This window comes from Antrostomus carolinensis, unplaced genomic scaffold (assembly GCF_000700745.2).
Source record: "Antrostomus carolinensis isolate BGI_N321 unplaced genomic scaffold, ASM70074v2 scaffold7372, whole genome shotgun sequence".
In the NCBI taxonomy this organism is placed as follows: Eukaryota; Metazoa; Chordata; class Aves; order Caprimulgiformes; family Caprimulgidae; genus Antrostomus; species Antrostomus carolinensis.
Genome location: NW_010298870.1, coordinates 16,469 through 42,000, shown reverse-complemented (window position 1 = coordinate 42,000; position 25,532 = coordinate 16,469). Strand labels below are relative to the sequence as shown.

Sequence of the window (25,532 nt, the reverse complement as noted above, 5' to 3'; positions counted from 1 at the left end):
GGTCTCTGCAACATCTGTCCTAGGACAGTTTAAATAAATATTTATGGATTTATGGCTAATGCTAGCATGAAACATGGAATATGCAGTAAAATCCTTATTTCTTGGCTTTTGACTGAGCTGTGAAATTGCCACAAGCACTAAATAAGAGGACTTTTATGCCTAGAGCTACTGAGGTAGGGTCCTGTTGAGAGTTACTGTGCCCAGTGTGGAAGAAATGCCCATGCAGACATTTAGCTCTTCTCCCTGGTCTCTTATTCCATGGCTGTGTGTGATGCCACCACCTCTGTTGCACAGCTGTGAAAGGTAGGGCGCAATCTAATAACTGTAATTACTCATTGACACCTGGCCTGGGAAGACCAGTTGGAAGGCAGCAGTGAGTTTTACTCCCTTCAGCCTGGCTTAGGTTGTAAAACAGCTTCCATCACAACTGCTGTTCCCAGTCATGATTTAGGATAACTGCCACAGACTCTACATCCTACTCTTCATATCCAAGGATTATTGAAAACCTTACCCTGTCATCAACACGATAAAGGGAGAGCCCAGCTTGTGTTCACAGATGAGTGCAGCATCTCAGTGAGAGGCAGCCTCTGAAGGGTGCCACAAGAAGCCTGCCCTCAGAAGAGCTCCCTCCCTGCAGACACCATAGCCCCCATCTAAACAACATAAACTGGTTGCACTCTGAGTGTACACTGGGAGAAGATTCAGGTTTGCTCTCTGCCTTCTCCTGGACCCCAGTTTCCACTGGAAGGAGACTTGTGTTCATGTGCAGGAGAGGAGCTGCAATGCAGCCCAGGGGGTTTCTGCCTTGGCTGACTGTGACCAGGAATTTAGGAGCCATAGGCACCCCTGCCCCCTCCATCAGGGTACCTCTTATCAGGTATCAACCCAAGCATATTTCATAACCATTCTTTACCAAAGCAAAGTCCTTCCTAGTCTAAAGGTTTATTCCTCAAAGACAAGAGTTCAAAATCCTTTTGTTTAAAACATGGCTATAGGCAGGTGCAGAGTCAGATAATTGTGCTAATGCTTTTAAAGCTGAGGGGAAAGCAATCTTTCCTTCCTGGTGCCTCGCAAACAGGCAGGAAAGCCCTTCATTTCACAGGAAAAGAAGCTGTTCTCAAATACTGAAAATGCTCATTTGTACCTAGTGTATTGACACACAGGGTAAGACACTATTTGGTGGTTTGGAGGGCTTAAAATGTTGGGTACACTGGATTTCAGAATACATACACTACTTGTATCATCAGCCACCTGCTGGGGGTCTATCTCAAAGCCTGTGTGCTGAGGAAAAGGCTGCCTTGTCCATTCCTGACAAAATTAAAAGTGCTCTGTGGTATCAGGCTTTCACTTAAAAAGATGGGACATTAACAGACCAGTTTAGGCTCATTAACTACAGATTTAGACTACCTGCAAAACTAATCTGAGATTACTATATCTTCTTTAGTTAGACTAGCTATTACTGTAAAAATGTTTACTTGGACACAGTATTCCTTGTGGCATGCTTTAAAAACAAATATATTTTCTCCATGTCAAACTAAGGCTCTCCCCATATCCACACTCTCTACTTGTAGCTTTAATTTGGTCAGATACTGTGAATCAGCATGATGGAAAAAGACTCATTACTTTGTAAATTCTATTTTAGTAATAAACAAAAGAGCACTACTGTATGCAGACATTTGTTTCAACAAGACAGTACCAAAGACCTTCATCTGTGCCTGAAGGGCATTTTTTCCTTATAACTGAGGGTGGAGAGCTAGAGGCAGCTTTTTGCCTCCTTTATAATGCAGAGTTCTCATCCATGGCAGGTACCAGAGCCCCAGAGTTGCACTAAGTTACAAAGACTGAAAGGACTCTCCAGGGTGATTAGAAAAAAAATCAAGCACAGGGGCCAAACCTGTCCCTGCTGACAAGCTTTCAAAGAGCTCAGTGCACTTGCAAAAAGCCAGAGGGGTAGCAGTGGTAGGGATGAGGCTGGCCCTGGACACTTTCCAGTGAGGGCAGCATAATATCTACACTACTTTCATAGGCAGCAGCTTAGAGCAGTTATTTTGCAAAAGTCATATAATCAGAGCAGCCCTGCTGGAAAATGAGAACCAGGACCTGAGAGTGTCCAAAGGGCAGGGTCGAACTACCACATCTGCTGCCTCTTTGTGGGAATTCTGTGGGGTCTTCATCCAAAAAAAAATAAGAGATCTTCCTCCTTAAAGTGACATGTCCTCCTACTGTAGCAAAGTTACAGACAAATTCCTTCAAATAGGGGCATTTTTTTCCTGTTCTGGTAACTTATAACAAAATTTTGACTCAGATTCCATGCAGACCTCCAGTGTTTGTACCTACCTTTCTTCTTTTGTGAGACCTGTCAGTCTTCTACACTTCCGAGCAAGAATGAAGCTGTAAAAAAAAAAAAAAAGAAAACCGCAATTTACTTCCATTATGTTACTATATTTCCTGCATTATTTAAAATGCCAGTGTCTTATGATGAGATTTATTGTGATATATAGTATTAGCTTTTGGATCTCTATTCAGAATATCCATTTCACCTCTCTGCATAAGGTTACAAGCTATGCCTGCTGCTTGCAGGACTTATTATGGAAGGAACCACTCTGAGATTCAGGTTAGGTTATTTTTATGAGCTGTTTCCCAATGACCTTAATTTTATATAGCAGTATGTGCAGCAAGAGATGAAGCCTGGGACTGAACTAGAAATTATTGGTAAATAAACTTTCTAAGACTGGTCATACTCTGGCTGTTTAAAAAAACAGAACAAAACAAAATATAATTCTAGAAAACAAATTTTAATTTAAAAACTGGAAGACTCAGGGGAAGCAAAATATTTGGAGAAAATTTTACATTTCTGCAATCACTTCCTTTTTATTCTCCTTCCTTTCTTCTTCTCCAATTTTGTATTTTGCCACACCAAAAGGCAAAAGATGACAGTGAGAAAAAGTGAAGAAAAATAGAATTTCACCTTTTTAAATTAGCAGTTAAATTGTAGGGAGAATTTATTTGAAAGAAAAGTTCATAGAATATATTCACCACACACTGAGAAACTCAACCCTTGAACTATTTTCAAGTATTTCCCTTCAAAAGTAGCAAGATTTCTGTTTCAATTGTTCACCTTCTTTGTCTCTTACCCTATTATGGCAGGAAAGCTGCCATCAGGCTTAGTATCATCAAGCGTTAAACCAATTGCAGCATCCTCATCTTCAATGATCATGGTACCACAATACCCTGGTAAGCAGAGTGGAAAAGAAGTTAGGACCTATGCATCCAAATGCAGGAATGAGCTTCCAAGGAGTTGTGAGATACTCAGAACTTGACTGGAAAAAGCCCTAAACAACTTGGTTGAAATTCACCCTGCTTTAAGCAAGGCATTGGACTAAATAACACCCAGAGGTCTCTCTCAACCTCTTTCATTCTCTGAATCTAATGTAGGGAGATACGAAAACAAAGAAGAGCGATCCCCATCAACTGACAACGATTAGCACACAGCTCCCTTGCAGCGTAGTGTTCCTTTGGCGCAGAGAAGTGCTAGATCATCTCTAGAGGAGAAAATTCAGATCCGAAATGTGCTGACAATTAACAATCCTTTTCAAGCATCTTTAAAACAGAAAGTCAATAAAGGACTCTCTTATTGTTGAATTAATGATAGAAAAATAAATTATTAATTGCATGGAAACAGGTTGCTCTCAGATACTGAAGATGTTCAAGTGCCTCTAGCACAACTGTTTCCATATATGACATTATGTCAGACATAGGGGGAGACAGATATTTGTACATTGTCCTGAAAACAAAATTGTTCTCAAAAGACGAGTCTGAAGGAAACAAATTGTTCTTAAAAGAACAACATTGTTAGCAAAGCACAGTACATAAACTATGGGTTCTACCAGGAAATGGGAGTCACCTCTTGCCAATCCAACCCAAACCTAAAAGGCCAGAATATGCCAGGGTCCAGAACTCTTAAAATCATTCACAGAGATGAAGGGTGGATGACATTTTTAGACAAACACAGATGTGGACTCTTTATAACCAGTGAAGAGAAATGGGTGCTATTACATTGCAGATGGTCTTAGATTTGGTAAGCTCTAAAAGAGATCTGAGAAATCATGAGGAAAGCATTCAGCATGTAAAGGGAGTGCAGGATGGCTAGCCCAGCTAGGCATGTCTATGTGAAGACATCTTAAATTAATCCTGCCTAGTGCATCCAGAAGGCAGAGTTTTTGTGGGTTGATAACTGATAGGATAAAACCTCTCTCCATCACATATCACTTATACCTTTAGATTACTGTCCAAGTGGGAGAGACTCATCTCGTACCCAAGTGCCACTGAAGAAACAGGAGAGGACAACAAAGAACAACTAAGGTAATAAGCAACAGACATGAGTTCTCCCTTCACGCCTACCTCCTTCTTTTTATTCCCCCATCCACCCTCTCTTCCCAACCTATCTCTCAAGTTTCTCAAACAGGGAAAGGCAAAAAATGGCACAGAAGTGTTAAAATTCTCCTTCTAAGGTCCAGCATCTTCTAAACACAAAGTCTACTTCATTACCATGTATGCTTTTCCCTCTCTCTGTCACTACCCTTTCCTGCAATAAAAACAAAATACCCTTCTTTCTCCAGAAAGTTTCCTTATAGTACACAATGCATTTGATGACTGAGCCCATGGGGATTCGGTTGATGAGCTGGTTTCTCATTGGTGGCAAAGGTGGGTTGAAATGAATCTTCAAGCCAAGAGCTGGAGGAATGGCACTGATCACATATTTGCCCTGGAAAAGAAAGAAATTATACATAAGCCAAGTAAGTTCTCTACTACTTCATCCTAAGTATATTGCTCTAATGATTTTTGCAGACATCTGGGGAGGCTGCAGGGTGTATCTTCTGAAGCAATTTTGGCATTTAGCATAAGAATTGCAAAACTGAACCCTCACAAAATCCTGGCTGTTAAACAACAAACAAGCATTATATAAACAGCCATCTGTTCCAATGATGGGCAGCTGCTCTTTCCCTAGTGCTTGAAAAAAAGCCAGTGGAAAGATTTTCTGTGCTACAAAAGTCCACTGGTCTCTCTTCCATCTGGACTCCTCTGTTACAACTTGGAAGCAAAGCCTGAAATGTTTTTTTACTAAGTTTATTACTAAGCTGCATGTTTGTGTTCACCTTACAACTTTCCTTTCATTCTGAAGGTAACGGAATACTAGAAGAGATGGTAGTGAAGGAAGAGTTCAAATATACACTTTGTTTTCCAGGCATCACTTTAAAGCTCTGTCATTGTTACTACTTGGGGATAATGAGAAAGTGTGATTTTCTGTTATAGTCACTTTAATCTCTGCTACATTTTTGTACAGGATTTTGGAGCAGTCAAAAAGGAAAAGCTAAAGGTTTTCTAGTCATCCCAGCACAAACAGTTGCTTAAATGTTAGAGGTTTCATTACCTCATATAACTCATGATCTAAGGTTTCCACTATGACACTTTCACCCGACTGGTCAATGCGGATCACTGGCTTCCTCAGCTTCACCCGGCTGCCCAGGCGCTCCATTATTTTCTCACTGATCTGGCCAGAGCCCCCAACAAACTTCCTCTCCTGAAACACAGAAAATGACAACTCAGCAAAGCAGAATCAGCAGAGTGATATATGTGAAGCTTGTATCATGACAAACATTTTGCTTGGAATTCAAAACAAATCCCATTCTTCTGTTGTTACCAAACCTTTTTAGGAAAGTTCACCGGTCTCACTTGGAAAACGTCCTAATGTTCCTTTCTCTTTCAATGAACTCCTCGAACACTTTCCCTATTGGACCACCAGCCAAAACTAGGAGTATCAGTAACCTTATGAGAAAATCCTTTTTCATGTGGTCTCCAAATGGATTCCACAGACCTGTGTGAATCAGCAAGACTTCTGAAAAGTGCTTAAAATTTTAAAACCTTCTCTGAGTTCACTGTTGTTTCTGCAGACATCTGCCTGTCAGAAGTAAATCCCTGATCATCATAATAAATAACAAGGTATAAAAAAGTGACATAGCTCACACCAAAAATGTATCCTGAAGTGTGTAATCTAGCCTAACTTAAACTCAAATCACCTCTAACATAACAGAGAATTCAAATAATATTTTATGCAATGTATATAAAGTTAAATTATCTACAATTATTGCTTATCTATTCAAATTTATGCATTTAAACATGTTTGAACGTATTCTTTATATTTTTAGTTAATTATTTATGATTAAATAATTTGCATTTCTAAAATCTAATTATTTCTAACATAATTAGTAAAATTTGCATTTCTCATGTGTAAGACCATTAACAGAGTCTTTACCTTCTTGAAATGCAGAATCAGCACTATTACACCAGATTTCAAACATTTCAGAGCAATACCATATTTAAGCAGGAGTGTTAATTTTCTTCAGACTGATTTTTAAATCTTCAATTTTAATCCTCAGAGCTAGTGTCTTCAGGAACCCAGTTCTGGATGACATTTTCAGTATTAATTTGGAGTACTCTACACACTCCTGGAGATAGCGTTGCCATCCCCATTAAGTGCTTCTGAAGTGGTAAGCCTTGCTTCAGCCTCATGACAGAAATAAGCATAAGTAACACCTTTCTTTTTTTTTTTAAGTGGAAAAGCAGAGTACTTTTTCTAACCAGAGCCCAAAAGGAAGCCAGAGTCAGGAACTGATGCTAATCTACTGATCCCTGGGCCAGCACCTCCAGCATGAGAATAGCCTTCGATATTAGTTTTGCAAGATCCAGACTAATGTAAATTAACAGAACTAGTTATCAATGTGCTACTGGCTCAAAGTCATGGACATCTCAGTTGGTCCTCTGAACTAAAATAAACAAGTAAAAGAATGAAGTTAAAACAGGGCTGCCATAAGCTGCAGAAGGTGATGGATGACACTACCTGCCCTCCATTGGTTGTTGAGAATATCCTTGTTGTCCCTCCACACTGCTTCACATACCACAAAAACCAAAGGGCAGAGACCTCGTGAGGTTCAGAAGTGACATCCACATTCACAAACAGAGTTGCAAAACTCTTGGCAGCACTGCAGCAAAGACCAGAAAGAGAGTTAATTTAAAGACTGAAGGGTGACAATCTTGTTCTTTAGCAGGAGAGAAACCAGCAATGTCTTCTTTCACTGAGGGTAGAGGATCCCTTAATTTCAGTTGAAATAGGAAACAAAAACAATTCCTTTTATACAACATTTTTCAAGTAACCCTGCAAAAAAATGTTAATCAAGCACTGCCATGTTCCAGCAGAATTAGGGCTCCACAAGGCACAAGAGCCAATGAAAACTTATGTCACTGTATGCTACTAATATAAAGTTAACTTGTCACTCTAGCCTTGGGATTAAGAGAAGCAAGCCCTCCTGTCTTCACTGGACACCAAAATCACCATGTCCTCCCATGGTTCCTGGGTTACATCCAAGATTCACAGGTCTGTTTGCACCTGCTGGGAGCCTGTCCCTCAAGCACACAGCACAGAGATTATTCAACACTTGTCATGAAGAAGTTGGGGATCTTGTCTAAGCTAATTATCTAAACTCTCTGGACTTGTCAGCATCCCCTCACTGCCCACTCCTCTACTGTGCTCAGGGAGGGTGCTGCAGCTGGAAAACAAGGAAAGAAATGTAAGTAGGAAGCCTATACACGTTCATACAAAAGGACAACATGTACACATTCATGCAAAAGTCTGTCAAGAAAAAGGAAAGGATATGTTTGGTTGCTTAAATCAGTATTTTAAACAGTGGCCTGGTAGCCAGCAGTGATGAACACAGAAGTGGGAAAAGTGGCCTGATCACTGCTTTCTCTCCTCCAGTTGGTGCTTTCATAACAGCTCTACTGAAAATTACTGTATAAACCTGTATAAGATATCAGGGTGCACTAAGACAGAGTTACTTAAGGCTTAGGGAAACATTCCTCCTGTTAGAAGTAATACTTACTCTGCCCTTACTCTGAGGAAGAGTTTAAAGAGACGTGGAGAGGACCAGAAGATGCTCAGCTTAACTGTATTGTGACTGACAGGGACTGAGATTCTGTAAGTATTTCATACACCAGGCATCAGCCAATCAATAACTTCCCAAACCAGTACAGAATCCACTTTTAGTCGTGTCTTTCTTTTTTCAGTCTTTGAACTTTTCTTGGGGGGGTGGGGAGTGAAAAGCGTAACTCAAACATACTAATTCAAACAGCTGCAGATCTACATAGGAAAAAAGGCATCTCTTATCCTTTCTGAAAATGCAAAGTCCTGCTGATTTTTGCTGAAGCAAAAAGCTGATGCATTTTCTGAAATATGAACGCATTCTAGCTTCATTCTCGACAGCCAAAAATAATACAGAAAATATTTTTTAATTTTTGCCTATATAAACATACATTGTAAAATATGATCAACTCTGAAAGATACTTATTCTAACTGGAGAATTAGTATATATATTTATCAATATTTCACAAGCAGAAGTTATTAGATAGTGGTTAAATTATCCCAGTTTCTGACACCTTCTCCCATTGCTTTTTAGCATTTCAGCTCCCCAGTTTCTCCAGGTATTTTACCTAGAAATGGCAGTATGACTTCAACCAAGAGCACTCAGGATACTTCCAGAACACAATTCTAGCCAAAAGCAAATCTGTACAGTCTGTTAGACCATTGCCTTCCAGAGTGGGAAGCTTCTACAGCATGTTACCTAAATCTCGAACAAGCTGGGCAAATCAAGCTGACATGCACATATAAAATTTGAAAACCATCTTGGAATTAAGAGAGGCTGACAGTTATGTCAATATTAAAGTAAAATGTCAAGTCTTATTCCATCAGAATTTGAAAAAAAATATTACTGTAGTCACGTGCTGGATACTGAATGACTACTGGTGCATGGTGTTTTGGTAACTTGCACAGTTCCTTACCAAATCAGAGGTTCAGATGGCCAGCAGAACTGCCAGCATAAATTTCTATTTGGTTTTAATCAATATGTATGGTGGTAAAAAAATGAGAAAGACTTTCTATATGCTTTTGTGCAACTGTAACTCTTGTTAAAGAAAAACAACCAGAAGATTAAAAGTTTTTGGACAAAAGCCTACTGTCCATTAACAATGATCATGTTGCTCTCTAGAAGCTGGCTGAAGCAGTAAAAATGCCCCTGAGAAAGACAGCTTCAGCTTGAGTGGATGCTAGCAGGCTTCTGCACCAAGCTCATGCAGGTTCATTGTCAAGTGCTTAGCAATTCTGAAGAGGATGCTGTAGAAATCAATCTGCTTTACAGTGAGGCAGAATTACTGTTTTGTTTTTCTTCAGTGCGAAGAAAACCAATCAAACTGCTGTTGAATGGCAAGTAAAGGAAAACAGCTTTGATGTATATGTAAAAACAGGAAGCATTTTCAGTTTTCCTGGATGTTATATAGTGCAGCAGTTAAACAATAGAATGATGGGTGTTAAAAGTGATTTAGTGCTATTTCAAGACAAATGTTATTTTTATAGCACTTTGGTAAAATCAGCTAGTCCAGCACAGAATAAATGTGTGTTTTTCCATCAAAAGTTTGATTCAAAAACCTGCTGGAGCCAGAGCACTTTTCTCCTAAAAGTTAAACACACAGTAAAGAGAGGGAAAGTGCATATAACAGATGAAGGTATTATCTATGTCTTCAGAAGTAACCGTCCCCAAATACATTTTCCTTTCATCTCTTCTTTAGTTTAAAAAGTTACATAAATATAACAGAATAGGCCATGTGTGCTGACAGGTGTTGTGGTCCATTATTACAAGATTTTCTCCACCCCATTTCTTTTTTAAAAAAAAGCTGTATTCTAGTGGTAGTCGTATCTCTAAGGTATGTAGATAAAAGCTATTAATATTTTGTATTTGAAAGTGTCTTACTCTGTCCAGCAAATTTTATCTATTAAATCTTGCATAGTCATTTTGTCCCATTCTTCTGCATGTGGAGCCTTCCATGGGGCTTCACTGGGAATCTAAGGAGACATGAAAGAGCCTTCATCAGCAAATAAATGAGTGGCATAAGAAAGAGACAACAATCGCAAAAAAAATCTCATCTTTACAAGGTAATTCAGACTGCCAATTCCTGGCAGGTAATACAGTGAACTTCAAAGAGTTGTTTCTTTGTTTTAAGATTTTTTTTTTTTTAGATTGAATAATAGAGAATAATTTTAGTGTTAATAACTTTGCCTAGAAAGGCAAAGTACAGTGCTGGGGAAAGTCTCTGAGTTATTCCATTTCTCTCCCATTAATCTATGCAAGTAACGACAACCTCTTCTCGAAGTCTTGTAGTAAAACATACACTACTGGCAACAAACTAAAATGGTTGAGCTGAATTTCAGGGTGGAGAAGGGACTACATTTGAGGTCTACAAGTCCCTTAAAATATTATTTACCAGGCAAAGTGCCAAAAATCACATGCATAAACCCTAATGTTCATATATCCAGAAAAACGAAGGTATGACTGCAGACAGCCTCAGCAGCATGGCCTTCAGAAAAGCTTGCCAGGATGCCACTTATAACACGTTGTCTGACCATCAGTGCATGCCAAAATGCACGGCACAATGCTACTCTTGCCAGCACCAGGTTTGTTCAAGCTCAAACAGCTTAGCATATCTGCATCCTAGTCCCATCTTCACTCTGCCCCTCACGGAGACAAAGCTGAGCTGAGACAGTCAGCTGCAATTCCTCATGCCATACCTCCTTTCCCATTTCATCCATGGTCCTCCATAGGTTGTTGTAGTCCAGGTAAGCCAATGGATTCCACATAGGAGGGAATGGACCTTTAAAAGGGTAAGACTTACCCTACAAGATGAAAAACAAACAAAAACATAATAAAAAACAAATACAACCATAATTATGGCTTCTACGTGTGGGAAGCTGCACCAAATGGTTAAGTGTTCACAGGAAGAAAGCACAAATTCAATCAATACATGTAACAGCTTCTGACAGACCAGTCTGTGTGCGCACAGAACAAGAGGCAATGGGAGCTTCCGTTTGAATGTAAGGAAATATGTGTTCACTGTGAGGGTGATCGAGTACAGGCACAGGTTGCCCAGAGAAGTTGTGGAGTCTCCATCCTTGGAGATATTCAAAACCCATCTGGACATGGTCCTGAGCAACTGGCTCTAGGTAGACCTGCTTGAGCATGGGGGTTTGGACTAGATGACCTCCAACCTGGAGGTGACCTGGACTAGATGTCCCTTCCAACCTCAACCATTCTGTCATCCTGTTTTTGTACACACACAACTTAAGTGTGATACACAGTTGAATTGTAGAACTGATACTGCCTTGTGTCTTCAAAGCTTTTATTGGGCACTTCTGAGCAACAACTAATACCCTGCAGTAGAGTCACTAAGATTAGACCAAAAAAAATGAGATGGAACAGCGTTGCTCAACTGAGATGAAAAATTGGCTATTTGTTACTGAAAAAGCAAAACAGGTTACATTTTATGTTCTTAAAGGTTCATTAAAAGACTGAACTGTTAATTGTATTTAGTGGGGTTTTTTATTTTCAAAATCAGCAGAAGCAGATGTGATGAGCTTTATTACACGCTAAAATCGTATCTTGGAGACCTTCCTGGAAAAAACTGCTTTCAGCTAACAAAAATCTCCCACCCTATAGAAAAAGTAGCTTTTTCTACTAATGATTCATTTTCCTAATCCAACACCTCTGGCCACAAATTCCAGAGATTGATAGTGTGGCCCATATGAATGTCCTAATTACATCATTATATATTTAATAGTTAGATTTTATATATCTATATCTTGACTATTAGATATTCAGAAAGTCTAGCTGAATTAAGAGTGGAAGAAGATGGGTAATTTGTAAAGCTCTTTTATTTAGATGGGATTTCCCTGGCTGACTATATGGATGACAGCATAACAGCTTTAAAAATTCACAAAGAAATGCTCATTAGTACTGTGTAGTTACTCATTTTTTCACAGTGCCTTCTGGACTCCATAAAATAGATAAACAATAAAGGCCATAGCGTGTACCACAGCTGATTTTTCAAGGCTTATATTAAATTATGTATTTAAGTGTGCACTGCATCGGCATGAATGTCAACTGGTAGAAGTACTAACTTTTAATAGGTATTTGATGCAGTGCCACATGAATCCATCACTAAAAAAAAAATAAAATATTTACACTAGCTTCAAAAGAAATACTGCATCAAAATTTAGTGTTTAGAACCAGGTAACAACAACACTGTGTCTTGTTGACAAGAAGTATCTAAAGACCACTTACTTAACTCTCAGGTGTGATTTGATTTAGCCTCTTTATTAATAATGTGAAAGAAGGGACAGAGAGCACATTATTCAAATCTGCAGGTGTTTGAAAGCACCAGAAGAGAAAGTAAAAGGGCACAAAAGGATCCTGAAAGACTCAAAACCAAAACTTGGTCCAGAAATAACCAAGTGAGATATAACCTTGCTGGCTAGTAACTTTGACGAATTCTAATTCAAAGCGAGAGATACTTATAAAGCAGTAAGGCCAAAAATTAAATGTAAGGAAAAGAAAAAGAGAAAGGCAGTTTATAAAAAAACCCCACCATGTTAGAGAAAATAAAGAAGAAACTGTCTTTTCACCTAGTCAGAAACACCAAGGTAATAAAAGTTAGGAAGAAAGTGAAAGTGAACTGTGGGAAGAAAGGAATTAGTTCTTCAGCATATGGACTTATGAAGCAGTACCTGAAACACAACAATTTCATTTTGCAGTGCTTTTGTGGAGAGATTCTGGTTTGTAAAATGTCAAAGCATGAAATTTTAAGAAGTTTTCAACCAGTAGTTTTATCATCACCACAGCAGATTTCCAGTCACTTCATGAGCCAGAGGTTCCAAGGTTGAAAACTTGAGCATTTCCAACTTAAGACTGGACATTAGAGCACATGTTCGAAAATACACCAAAAAATGGAGGGTTTGTGGGGTTTTTTGTTGGGTTTTTTTTGTTTTTAATTCAGCATGGAACAAAAGTGCATTTCTACCACTCTCGTGCTCAACCATATGAAAATACATTTAACTGGAATCAGGAAAACATATCCCTGTAGATGAGGGAGATTAACTCAGCAAGTTTGTTTCATCAGAAGCATTTGGTCTTGACATGAACTTTTGCATACTATTATGGAATCCCTTACATGAAATTAATTTGAACTGGAGCACATCTTCATACTCTGCTGACAAAAGGCTACAGAAGAGCAGCAAAAGCTCTCAGACTGACTACCTTCCTGTTCCAGTCAGTAACATCTGAACCACACTGGTAACTACCTTTTAGCCTTTTTGGGCACATTAAAATTCCATAACTAACTGCTATGCCAGCAAGAAGTCAGTGCCTTCTTCTGAACACTGGAGCCACCCTTCACTAGTGTAAACACCATGCAGGTATTCCAGAGAGAGTGTATCAGTGTGGTTTTAAGTACCTAGCATTTCCCAGATTTAGATTTATGAAACATGTACACTGCTGTGCTCAAGAAAACCAGGACAGCATCTGAATGGGTTATTTCAATTATTGATTTTGTTCTGAGCTTCCTGCTCTGCCAGAGGCAATCCTAACTGAGTTATCCCCTCTGAGTTAACTCAAGCCTTATGAATTCCCTGTGGTGCTTCGTTATGAGCGCACAGCTAAGAGACATACATAATATATCTTTGTTTTAGTAGTCTTCTATTTCACTGCATTTGAACTGCTGAAAGGGAAATCTTGGGTATGTCTCTTGAGCAGAAATCTGGGGTGACAAGTTTCATAAAGCACAAGAACAAACTTCAACCTGGGAAAATAAAAACAGTCATAAAAGTGAAGGAGTCTTCTGTGAAAGTTACTTTCAAGAGGTTCTAAGACATTACCTAAGGCCTGATCCTTATTTCCTACACAGACAAAACTGCAGGAGCTGTCAATTAGATTTTTGTTTGAGAAGAAACTGCAAGACTAGGCTCTACACAGAAAAAAAAAAAATGGCAGCACAAAAGAAAGACTACATATAACTCTGAGTAGTTTCCAACAAACAGAAACATTTCAGCTCTACTTCTGATGAATTTGCACTTTTGCAAAAAGAACAATCTTATTGATGTTTAGGCAAAATTTGCCTATTTCTATCATAATGCTGGGAATAGCATTCTCCATACCTCCTGGTGCTGTATAATCTCTAAAAAAAAAAAAAAAAAACCCAAGATACAGACAAAAAATATGCCCCAAGATGTACAAAACATTTCATTTTCAAATGCTTTTATATCTAAACCAGAGCAGTAAAAAAACAGCAATAATAATCACCCCTTCTGATCATTTGACATATTTCAACAGCAGTATTAGAATGCTCAAAAGTATTTCTTGCCCTTGTTTTTTTTAGGTCTTAGTGGTATTGCATACAGGCATATGCATTTTTTTAGAAACTGCTTCATGATGCCACTTGCAATGCTTCCAAAAGCAGAACATCAGCATCAGCAATTGGTGGTCTAGCTGCTATCGTATGGGTCACTTGCTGCTTACAAAGGCTGTTGCTGCAGTATGGGCTAAAGCATAATGAAGAAGCTGAAACTATAGGGAGGAAATTCATGCAGCCCAGCTGTCTCAGGAATAAACAGTCAGGGAAATGAGAAATGCAGCATTTGTCACAAATATTACCATTTCCAGTAGATATTTTCATCCATCTGTTACACGTCAACCAATGTTTGGCTTAGTTACACTGGACCCATGTAATATAAGTACTATAGAAATAAACTCTGCATAAATCAGCTCTGTTTCAGGTCAAATAGCTGACATAAGAAGTGGGTTATTACAGGGGAAAAAAAACACAGCATGGCAGCCGAATATCAGCAGCCCCTTGAGTATCAACCCCAGCAGCTGGGAGGGCATAGGGACTGGATGCCACACACTTCCTCCTGGGAGGGTGAGAGTGAGTGAATGGTTGGCCAAGAAAGGGCACACTCTGCCAGGAAATATCATCAGTGTCTCAACACTGAGGGGGATCTTGGGAGAAAGTTTGCTTTTGCAGGCACAAGACAACCTCATGCTCCCCTAAACGTTATGTACCCAGGTAGTGTCTGTATGGGATGCAGTATTAAAACCCCTAGTGCGAATAATCCATGTATTTTTTTTATAGTACAGTGCAAACATCTTATAAATATAGTCAGCTTTCATCAGAAAAAATGAGATGGTGTGGTGCATTCTCTGCATCATTGAATGAGCACCAATATTGCCTCAGCTAAATTGTCTAAACCTTGGAGTAACTGATGCTAACTTCACCAAGACGTCACTCTGCACGTTAAGTCACAGTTACACGGGTTTATAGGCACGTAGTGCCCTCTGCTGATTCACAGCACTGGTACCTCACACACACCTTGTTCTCCCAACTTAAAATCCTAGTAAAATCGTTAATATAAAGCACAGAAACAGTAAAATGTGAAGTTGTGAGAAGGAAAATGAGAAATAGCGAAGCAGCACCTCAGGCTGTAACTCTGTACCTGTCTCAGATACTCAGTTCTCATCTACTGCCCTGTGGAAAAGCGTCCTTTCAGTTTGGTTTGTGGGAGGTGTTCTTTGGTTTTGGTTTTTTTTTAATCCATAGGAACTAACAATATGTGTCTTTAGGACTCTTGTATAATTATCATTCTTATTTAAATATGGCAACTAGCTGGACCAAGCAGAGAGAGGTATACAGGCCTACTTAGAAAACTGTAACAGTGTTAAGCTTCATTGAAGTTCCTTTCTTTGAGAGATGGTTCAGGGGCTCATACGCTCAGCTGGCTACTATACTGACAGATATCCCAAAGGTAAAAAGATACATAGGTTAGAAAATATAAACACAGAACAAAAAAATCTGAATAACTAATGGTGCAAAACTACAATATTAAGACACACCAAAATATCCTCCAAATATCTTTCAATATTTAATTTGAGATCATCAGCTGTGGATGCCAGAGTGTTCTGTTAAATTGGGTCAGCAAAAGTAATTCCATTTTAAGTGTAGAACAGCCAGCCACGTTGGCTTGAAACATGCATCCTGAAAAGAAAAGGAGCTAATGGGGAACAATAGGTTTCTGCCATATTATAGAAATAAAGTACATCTTCTGCACTCTGCCACAACATCACTCATACAATTGTTGGAATACTTCTCTTACCTGTAAAAAGGCAGAAAGAGAAAAACAACACTGCTGAAGCGATTTAGAAAGGGAAACTGAGGTTCTACCCTGAATTTAAAACCAAATATAACTCTCTCTTCCAACCAGCTTAGAAAAGAGTTAACTAAGTCTCCTTCCAACTAGAACAGGACTTTTTTTTTTTGTTTTCAGACACAAAAAAACCAGCTTTACAAAAATGTTAGGGTGTTTTATGAAGCACAGATTCATAGGGACTGTGATTTTCAAATACTGTTTTAAACCAGGCCTGTGTGTGGCTTTCAACACCTGAAATAAACCTGCCAAAGTGGATAAAAACAATAGAAAATTTTCCAGTATTTCTAGAATTAGTCTTAAAAAAAAAACAAAAACAAAACCAAAAAAACTTCCCCTTCCAAAAGCAGAATGGGCAAAAATAAATTAAACAGGAGAAAAGAGGAGTTTCATCTGGGAGAAAGCTATCAAATGAGCTCTTCCCACATACCATAACCAAGCACACAGGGCACACATGCGCTCTCACAACTAGAACACTGTCTTTAAAGGAGATAGTAACATTAGCTCACTAGCTTTGTTTCTGAGATACTCCAGGTTATTAAATTTCTTACCTGAAAAAAATGAAAACTTACATAAAATTTTACAGGTGTGTGAAACCCAGTATGCTCAACAAGCTGTTTGTGTATGAAATACACATTTCTCTAATTCAGTTTTTCTGTAGAGCTCAAGTAGCATCTCAAGGGAAACAAAAATCAGTTCTTACAATCAGATGGAATTGAAGCTTTTCTCCCAGCAGCCTGAATTAAATAAGCTAGGTGGCAGCACAGCTCCTTTTCCTCATCTGCCAGGGAACAGACCCTAGGGTCTGGAGGGCTAAGACTGAAGAAGTATCTTTCCATTCAGAATTAATTAAGAAATGTATACTTTATTACTAGTTCATTTTTCTTACTCCTTTCATCCTCATGCTACTATTAGCTCACATCTGCCATTCTTCCAGTCAGTCTTCTTGATCAATAAACATCCCTTGCAAGACCTTGCTTTACAGTCCCCTTTGACAGAGATCACTGCAGATTTGCTGTACATAATCTTGATTCTTTTAGGCTGCTGTAATACAAATATTATCCATTTTTTAATTAAAAAGGCCTAATTGCAAACTTCCTTCTTGCATTTACTGCCAGGTGGCTGGCACAAAAAAGGGAAGATGCCCCTTTATTTACAGGGCAGGTCCAATGAGACTGAAACAAGACCAGCCTTTCTTTCCTATACTCCTGCCAATGACTGCTCTTCCTTCACATCATGGAAGATATCCTTTGTTGGAGTCTGAAAGATGCTTTCACCAACCTCAGCCTATTCAATCCCCAGACTCACTTTTGAGGCTACCAGCAAGTGTGATTAATAACATGGTGTTTTGTGACAGGAATGCTTGCATCCTTGTATCTAGTGAAGAGGTAAAATAACCTAGATCTGCATTCCAGTAATGACACATGAAACTACCAGTGCCTTGTAGTAATTTAAGCATCTTTGAATTTACTTGGCTTCCTTTCCAAGACACCAGATACCCAGCTTCTTAAAGCTTCAGATGTATTCCTCTTAGTTCCCCAAGTTCTTGCTTACAAATTGTCAGCAAAAAGGGGAAAAAAACAAAAGATGTGATGCCATTTTGCCTCACTAAAACTGATGTTAACTGACAGCCTCATTTTCATTCTCTGACTGCACTCTAATTAAGATATACAAAGAAAAATGAAAGCACTTTTATCTAGTCATTCAAAAATCCATTTAAGCTGTTACGCTACATACTACAGACTAGGAGATACTGCCCTTAGATTTGCAGAGAAGCAGGTCAAAAGCTTAAATAAATCATACTGCTTAGCTTCAGAGCATATATCACTGATATCACAGAAGAAACACCAATAGATTCTATTACTTTGGATACAGCAGTCACTTACCCAGCTGCTAATTAAATCCCAATGCAACAAGGACCATCACATTTTTTATTCATGAACAAGACCACAGCAAACTGCATTTTAATAAGCACAATAGTCCTGAAAATGAAAGACACCCAAGAGGGCTGTAAGATTTTTTTCTGCAGATCTATTGTAGATCAGTATGTAACCTGCTAACATTAGTGCAGATTTGTGGTCCTAGTTAAAAGTGTTGCATGTATAAGACTAAATACTCACCTTCAGTGACGTGCTGCAGACTGAATTCACATTAGCATTTTCCCCAGAGATGCTGATTGTATATTAAAGTTGTGCTAAACTTGAAGAGGGCATGACATGCCTTTGGACACCTCTAGCCAGTGCTGCTGGCTGATGAATGGGTATGGGAAAGCTCCATTCTTTTACAGGGTACCTAACCGAGGCAATGAAGTAATCGGCAACTCGCTGCCCAGTGAGTAGGGAGAGGATGCTTCATGTTTCATCCAGCATTTTAACCTGAAAGACCCTCCTAGATGCACGTAATGACAAGCCTGCTAAGGAAACAATTAGCAGGACTTAATTCAATTACCACCACAGGAGGAATGTTTCAGCTGCAATACACTGTCAAAATAGCCAGCTACCTAAGCCAGCTGTTAGCACTATCCACAGTCTGCACTGAGACAACACAGGAATAAATGTTACTGTCACTTTCTAGCAATGATGCTATAATCTGGGGAAATGTGAGGAATTATCACAGCACTATCCCATAGAAAGTTCTGGTGGAAAAAACACCTGGAAAAAAATGACAGAGAGCATCAATGACAGTGGGGAGGATCTACCACAGGCTAATGACTAGATTTGAGAAGCAAGCTCTGTCACAGAGGGTGTTCAGCTGACACCACAGTAGGATAAAAGGTAGATCATCCTGACTGTATATGAAGGAATCAAGTTCTAAAAAGATTAATTTGGCAAATTAGCCATACAAATAAATGTTTCTTTCCACAGATTTAGAGTAAACCAGTTCCAAAGTTACCTTACTTAGCAAAGGAACTTGTTTTACATTTAGTAACATTTGATAAATTCGTGTTTTAAAATGCAAGAAATTTGCACAGCTACTGGGACTGCACAAAAGTGAAGTGCAATTTGAATTAACAAAGGAAATATGTTGATAATTAAACCCTCACAATAGTTGACATATTTTCATATTTCAACATTTCCTTCCAGGGACTGTTACATGGCAAAGGTAAAAATTACCTGTACTTTGGTTTGTTTTCTAGAGATAAAAGCTGTCACTTTGGTGAGGAAAATAAGCACCACCAGTGAAAAGTTGCAAATCTACCTATCTAAGGTAGGGCTCTGAATCCTCTCTTGGGCAGCTAAGGAAAAGTTGTCTTATTTTAAGAAGTATTTTACATCTGCTCACCAGTCCAATAGGAGCACTGTTAGGAGTTAATGACTTCCCAAATAGTGCTGCTTTTGCTTCTTAAATCTGGATTTATGAACCTAACTTCAGTTACACTCTTGAAAAGCAACAGTGTTCAAGCAGCAATTTGCCTACCAAATATTACTTGCAGAGCTATACTAATTTTCTTACTAAGGCTAATGAACCAGTATTTACACAAATGAAAAGAACATCCTAATCTCCTTTCAAAGACCATGAAAAAGGCAGCTTAACAAGTGGAGGGAAATTAAAAAAAAAAAGTAGAGCCAGAAATATAATTTTGAGTTGCTGAGAAGACATCACATACAATATAAGCGAGACCAAACATAATCTCACAACAGAACCTGACATTAAAAAAGATTATAGGAGAAAAAAAACACATAACGTAATCAAGCTGGTAAAGCCTAATTAGCAAAGACCCACCCAGAGATCAACAAAATGCATTCTTTTCATTTTGTAGTACAAAGAAACTGCATATATTACTTGTAGTAAAAAGCCTCTAAAATGAATTTAATTAACTATGAAAGGCTGGATTTTGCCCCTGGGTATATGTAAAAACAGCAGCTGATTTTACAAGATGCACTGTGGTGCCTGATTGTGTAGTGAGAGAAGAATTAAAACCTTTAGGTTTCATCACCTCTCTGGGTTCAGAGAGAATTCTGTGGTCCAGAATTTAATTAGATTTGGCCACAGTCACAAAGCTTGGGTCAGCATGTGAATTTAAATTCACACAGGGGCAACAGACCTTTGTATATTTTGGAATCAAATTTGTGAGCTATGAGAGTACTACTTAAATTGCAGGGAGCACACAAGAAGACTGTCCATTCTCAGGGAATGCATGGGCAAGCCACATGTCTGCAAGTAAGAGATGTGTAAGGAACGTATTACAGTTACATGAAATGCAAAAGGCTGAAGATTATTACAGCGATCTGGCCACAAAACAATGCATATGTTTACTATATACTGCTCATCTTCCAATTCTTTAACTGCAAGTAATTCTTCAGCTATGATAATACTTTCCCACACTTGTATAAACACAGAAGCAAAAATGAAGTAAAAGATTCTAAATGAGTGAAATTAGGAGATTCAAAGGAGGAGCTATCGACTGTGGAATACCCACTCTCTCTACCTCCTGCCTGGCTACCAGGGAGTTCTGGTAGACACTTCTCTCCCTCCTCTCTTCAGGAGCTCTCCTACAGGCAGCTATGTTGAGAACCTGAGCCTACAAACTCTGTCTCAATCCAACCTGTAGGCTCTTAGCATGCCTTGGGAGCATCTCAGCTAGCAGATGGGATCCCTCGCCTTGGAGCTTTTCAACACTTGACTGGGAATGGCCCCAAGCAACCTGACCTAACCATGAGGCAGACACTGCTCGAAGCCCAGGGTGGAGTAGGAACCTCCAAGGGTCCCTTCCAGGCCAGCTTTTTCCATGGCTTTGTGTAAGGCGTGGTGGCCAATCACTCATATGCCCGCCAGCACTCAGACCAAGACACTTGCCTGCATCAAAGTGTCATGGATGCTTCATGCCCCTAGCATACATAATGGCATCTATGAGCATCTCCCAGTAGGTCTTAGCACAGACATGAGTGCTGGAGCAAGTCCAGGACCTCAGCCTACCTCACAGCTCACCCAAGATCTGTTTGCACAGATGCAGGCATTAAGCAAAGTAGCAAGCACCCTGCATCTCCAGGCTTGGATGGCTTGAATGCCTCCAGGAGCAGAGTAGCTTCCTCCACCTCTGGATTTTTGGATACAAGTCATACTACGGTACAGATTCCCTGGACTTGTGTCCTAATGCCTTAGTGTTCTAATTCAAGGCCCTTCCTGTGCCCAACACACAGACAAAGCCAAGGCATGCTCCTCTCCAACAGCCTCGGGTACGTCCCTGAATGCCAGCAAGTCCTGTCAGTGCTGGGTAGGGAGGAAAGCCGAGAGCCTTGATTCACACCAGCACTCACTGCCCTGGGGTAAAAAGCATCCAGAGATGATGGTAAAAGGCTACACACAACATCTGGCAACTCATGCAATAAGACACTTGTGGTCAAGGGAAAGACAAAACTTATACTTTTGTGCCATTCTCTCTTTTCCTCACTCTAAAAGCCTGTTGGAAAACAAAAGGTTATTTCAATCGGCACAGTAATACCAATATCTACCCACAAGCTGATTCCTAGAGATCCTAAAAGAGAATGGGGTCTGGCTTACCAAGCTGCTGACAATAAATCAAGTCCACATGTCAGCTTTAGCTTTGGCTTCAGTGACTTCTGGTAGCATTTTGGAATGCCCCCATGCTTGCAAGGTTGTCCTGAGAGCTGGTCATCCTGACTGGCCGTGTCAATTGTCTTCTACCACTAAGGTCTCCCCTCATGACATGACTTCCTATTGTTATTGGGGAGACTCTGAAGGCTAAATAGTGTGAACAAAGAGGAAATCTGCCTTTGAGGATGATACCAGAGGCACACAAAACAGAACAGTGTGGATGTACCCACCAGTTCTACCACAGCAGAATTGTCGACAGTCACCACAGCAAATCACTTTGAGAACACACTTCTTTTTTATAACAATTCCTATATCGCTGTTTTAAAATCTGTCAATGTTTTCTTTAACCTTTGATTAAACACTAACTACTATCTGACGAATATTTTGCCAGTCATTGTTCCAAAGCATATAAAGAAACTCAATGTTAATTTCCTCAGGGCTAACATAGAAGGTTTTCCTTCTGTGGGAGTGCAACACTGGTCTATATCAGGAAAGGAGAAAGGATGCTCTTTTGGAGAAAGCAGAGTACGAATCCCAAGAATGCGTGGGCTTTTTAACAGCTTTGCCATAGCTGTCCTGTTTCAGATTGTGAACAGATCCTTTAAATCTGCCTCCACAAGAATGTTTGACTCCCAGAGAGTTTTGCAATTACTATTACAATGGCTTTTGCTACTCTGCATGTTAGTTTCCCCATCAGTAAAACCAGACTTAACCTCTCACATTTCTTTCAGTCAGGATAATAATTGTCATTGGTTTAGGAAGCCCATCTTGAAAAACTTTCAGCCTGACTGAAGATACTTTAGAACTTCTGAAAGAGGCTTTCAGACACCTTAGGCAGTGTATATGAGAGCTGATCTGTAGAGAAGAGTAACAGTTGTACTGTTACTCAGTTCACAACAGTGAAGCTTTTTGAGAGCTTTTAACTAAGAGCTCAGACCTGAACCAAGACATGGACCAGTTGGAACAAGTCCAGAGAAGGGCCACCAGGATGATCCGAGGGCTGGAGCACCTCTCCTATGAAGACAGGCTGAAAGAGTTGGGGCTGTTCAGCCTGAAAAAGAGAAGGCTCCGGGGAGATCTCATAGCGGCCTTCCAGTACCGGAAGGGGGCCTATAAGAAAGCTGGGGAGGGACTTTTCATAAGGGCAACTAATGACAAGACAAGGGGAAATGGGTTTAAACTGAAAGAGGGGAGATTTAGATTAGATATTAGGAAGAAGTTTTTCACTGTGAGGGTGGTCAGACACTGGAACAGGTTGCCCAGAGAAGCTGTGGCTGCCCCCTCCCTGGAAGTGTTTAAGACCAGGTTGGATGAGGCTTTGAGCAACCTGATCTAGTGGAGGGTGTCCCTGCTGAAGGCGGGGGGATTGGAACTAGATGATCTTTGAGGTCCCTTCCAATCCAAACCATTCTATGATTCTATGATCAGCTAACAGGATGTGTCTACAGGGTACACATGTAGATGTCCACGCATATAGTAATTTGTATGAGTTCTTCATTACCAATATGCTTAATTTTGTCCAAGAAACTCATATTATGCATACTTAAACAGGTACACTCCACTGTAGCATGGACGGAAAACAACAAGAAAGGAGATCACTACAACTTGCCTGTCTAGAGCAGCACGCTTGAGAGCATCTTACCTTGACATGGTGTATCAGGTGCTCAACTTCATTCACTTTGTATGTCTCTATTCCTAACTCTTTAGATAACCGCAGGAGACGATTTTGGGTTGGCCCCACGTAAGCTCCTCCAAGGTCCACATATTTAACTTGCTTATTCTGGTTTATCACACACAACACACAAAAGAGAAGAAACAAAAAAAAAAAAAGATAAAAAATAAGCCCCTTGTGAATAGAACATAAGTTAAAAGAGCAACCCAGAGGAATTTCTTAAGTGAAATACTCCCAGAGTACTTTGGCCAAGATTCCTCTCCCCATGGAAAACTTCCATTCTTTGGTAGAGTTCTGGTATGGCAATTACAAGAGAATCTCGGACAAGGAGTTCATAACCAGCTTAGCTGGCCTGTTGTTACATTACAGCCTTAGCAAACATGAGAGAAAAGAGCCTGACAGGCAGCGAAAGGACAGAGTCAGAGACATCTGTGGAGTTCTTGCTCAGTCAGGCATCTCAGCAATGACCAGTTCAAAGCAGACTGTATTAGGAAGTAGCACAGGTAAGACTTTCTAATGAACAGAGTGGGAGGGGGGTCTCCCAGGTCAAGGTAGGGCAGAAGGTAAAGGAGTGAAGACATGCTGGTTCTAGTTCCCAGCCACCTCTGCCATTCACTCTTCACAGGGCTTGTTACAGTTCATCTTAAGGCTCTTCATGGAACAGTTGGCCTTATGGGTTTTTTTTAATAGAGATTTCTCCAGTGTCTCTCCCCAGAAAATGATTTTGAAACTTAATGTTCTCCTTCCCAGAGGAAAGGACTGATGACTCCAGAGCCTGCAGATGACAAGGAAATATTCTGTCCCCACCATCATGCCGGTCTTTCATAGAATAATTTTGGTTGGAAAAGATCTTTAAGATCATCAAGTCCAACCAAAAATCTAACACTGCCCATTCCACCACTAAACCATGTCCCTAAGCACCACATCTACATATCTTTTAATTACGTCCCAGGATGGTGCCTCAACCACTTCCCTGGGCGGCCCGTTCCAATGCGTGACAACCCTCTTGGTGAGGAAATTTTTCCTAATATCCAATCTAAACCTCCCCTGGTACCACTTGAGGCTGCCTCCTCTTATCCTATTGCTTGTTACTTGGCAGAAGAGACCTACACCCACCTCACTACACCCTCTTTTCAGGTAGTTTTAGAGAGCGATAAGGTCTCCCCTCAGCCTCCTTTTCTCCAGGCTAAACAACCCCAGTTCCCTCAGCTGCTCCTTGTAAGACTTGTGCTCTAGACCCTTTACCAGCTTCCTTGCTCTTCTCTGGACATTCTCCAGCACCTCAATGTCTTTCTTGTAGTGTGGGGCCCACTCTTGCTGGTACAGTATCAGGAAATTTCCCATCTGCTACTACTCTAGAAATACTCCCTCAAGTAGGTCCTCTAGCAGGGAAGATAAATACATCCATGTAGTATGTGTATACTATATGTACATATACACAGATATACCATACATGTGTATAATTACACATATGTATAGCATATACTATATGTACGTTTATGTAGTATAAATGGCTTTGGAGATAATTACCCTTACGGTGAAAGTTCTTCCACCAACCCTGTCATTGGCTTCCAGCAGCACCACGTTCAAGCCTGACTCAGTCAGCAGTTTGGCTGCTGAGAGACCTAAAAGATAAAAAGAAAAACAATTAAAGGACACTTCTGTATATGCCCCCTATAGCTTTTGTGACCTGACATGTAAACACTTAAATAGCTATCCATCCAAATCCTGAATTTTCACTCAAACAGTTTGCCAGGGGAGTGAGATAGAATTAGAAAACGCAATAATCATGAAATGGAACTGAAGCCACATTTTAAAACAGTTTGTGGTCAAATTTTACATGTGCTGAGCACCTTTTGCACCACCTGCTCAGCTCTTCTGATGCATAAGCCTGCACTTGTTATGATAGTCAACCAGCCAGGCAGAGAACTTGGAGAGGACAGCTTTCTGTTTTCTAACATCAGTCACATCATCTTTCATAAACCAAACCAAAAAAAGTGTCTGCTTTCCAGCTCTAAACATTTTAAAGTACATTAGCAAAGTTCTCACGCAGTCAGGTCACAGGTTTCTTCTCCTGAAGAACACACGATTTGACTCGGAAGAGACAGAATGTGTGTTTGTGTGTGGCAACAAGAAGAAAAAATATGGGTAAGTGTACCCTAAAAAATTTGT

The 25,532-nt window shown here is 39.8% G+C and overlaps 1 protein-coding gene across 1 annotated transcript in view; it reads right to left on the bottom strand.

Moving 5' to 3' along the window:
- The window catches only part of MAOB (monoamine oxidase B), a gene marked incomplete at its 5' end in the record, with an annotated part of 30,508 nt that extends 5,523 nt beyond the window's left edge, over window positions 1-24,985 (bottom strand). Inside the window, 9 exons of the mRNA XM_010162591.1 lie at window positions 2,338-2,391; window positions 3,135-3,231; window positions 4,606-4,765; window positions 5,432-5,581; window positions 6,899-7,040; window positions 9,858-9,949; window positions 10,673-10,777; window positions 23,331-23,468; window positions 24,891-24,985. Of these exons, the coding sequence (XP_010160893.1) occupies window positions 2,338-2,391; window positions 3,135-3,231; window positions 4,606-4,765; window positions 5,432-5,581; window positions 6,899-7,040; window positions 9,858-9,949; window positions 10,673-10,777; window positions 23,331-23,468; window positions 24,891-24,985 (1,033 nt within the window). The remainder of the gene's footprint in view (window positions 1-2,337; window positions 2,392-3,134; window positions 3,232-4,605; window positions 4,766-5,431; window positions 5,582-6,898; window positions 7,041-9,857; window positions 9,950-10,672; window positions 10,778-23,330; window positions 23,469-24,890) is intronic.
- Window positions 24,986-25,532: the final 547 nt, after the last annotated feature.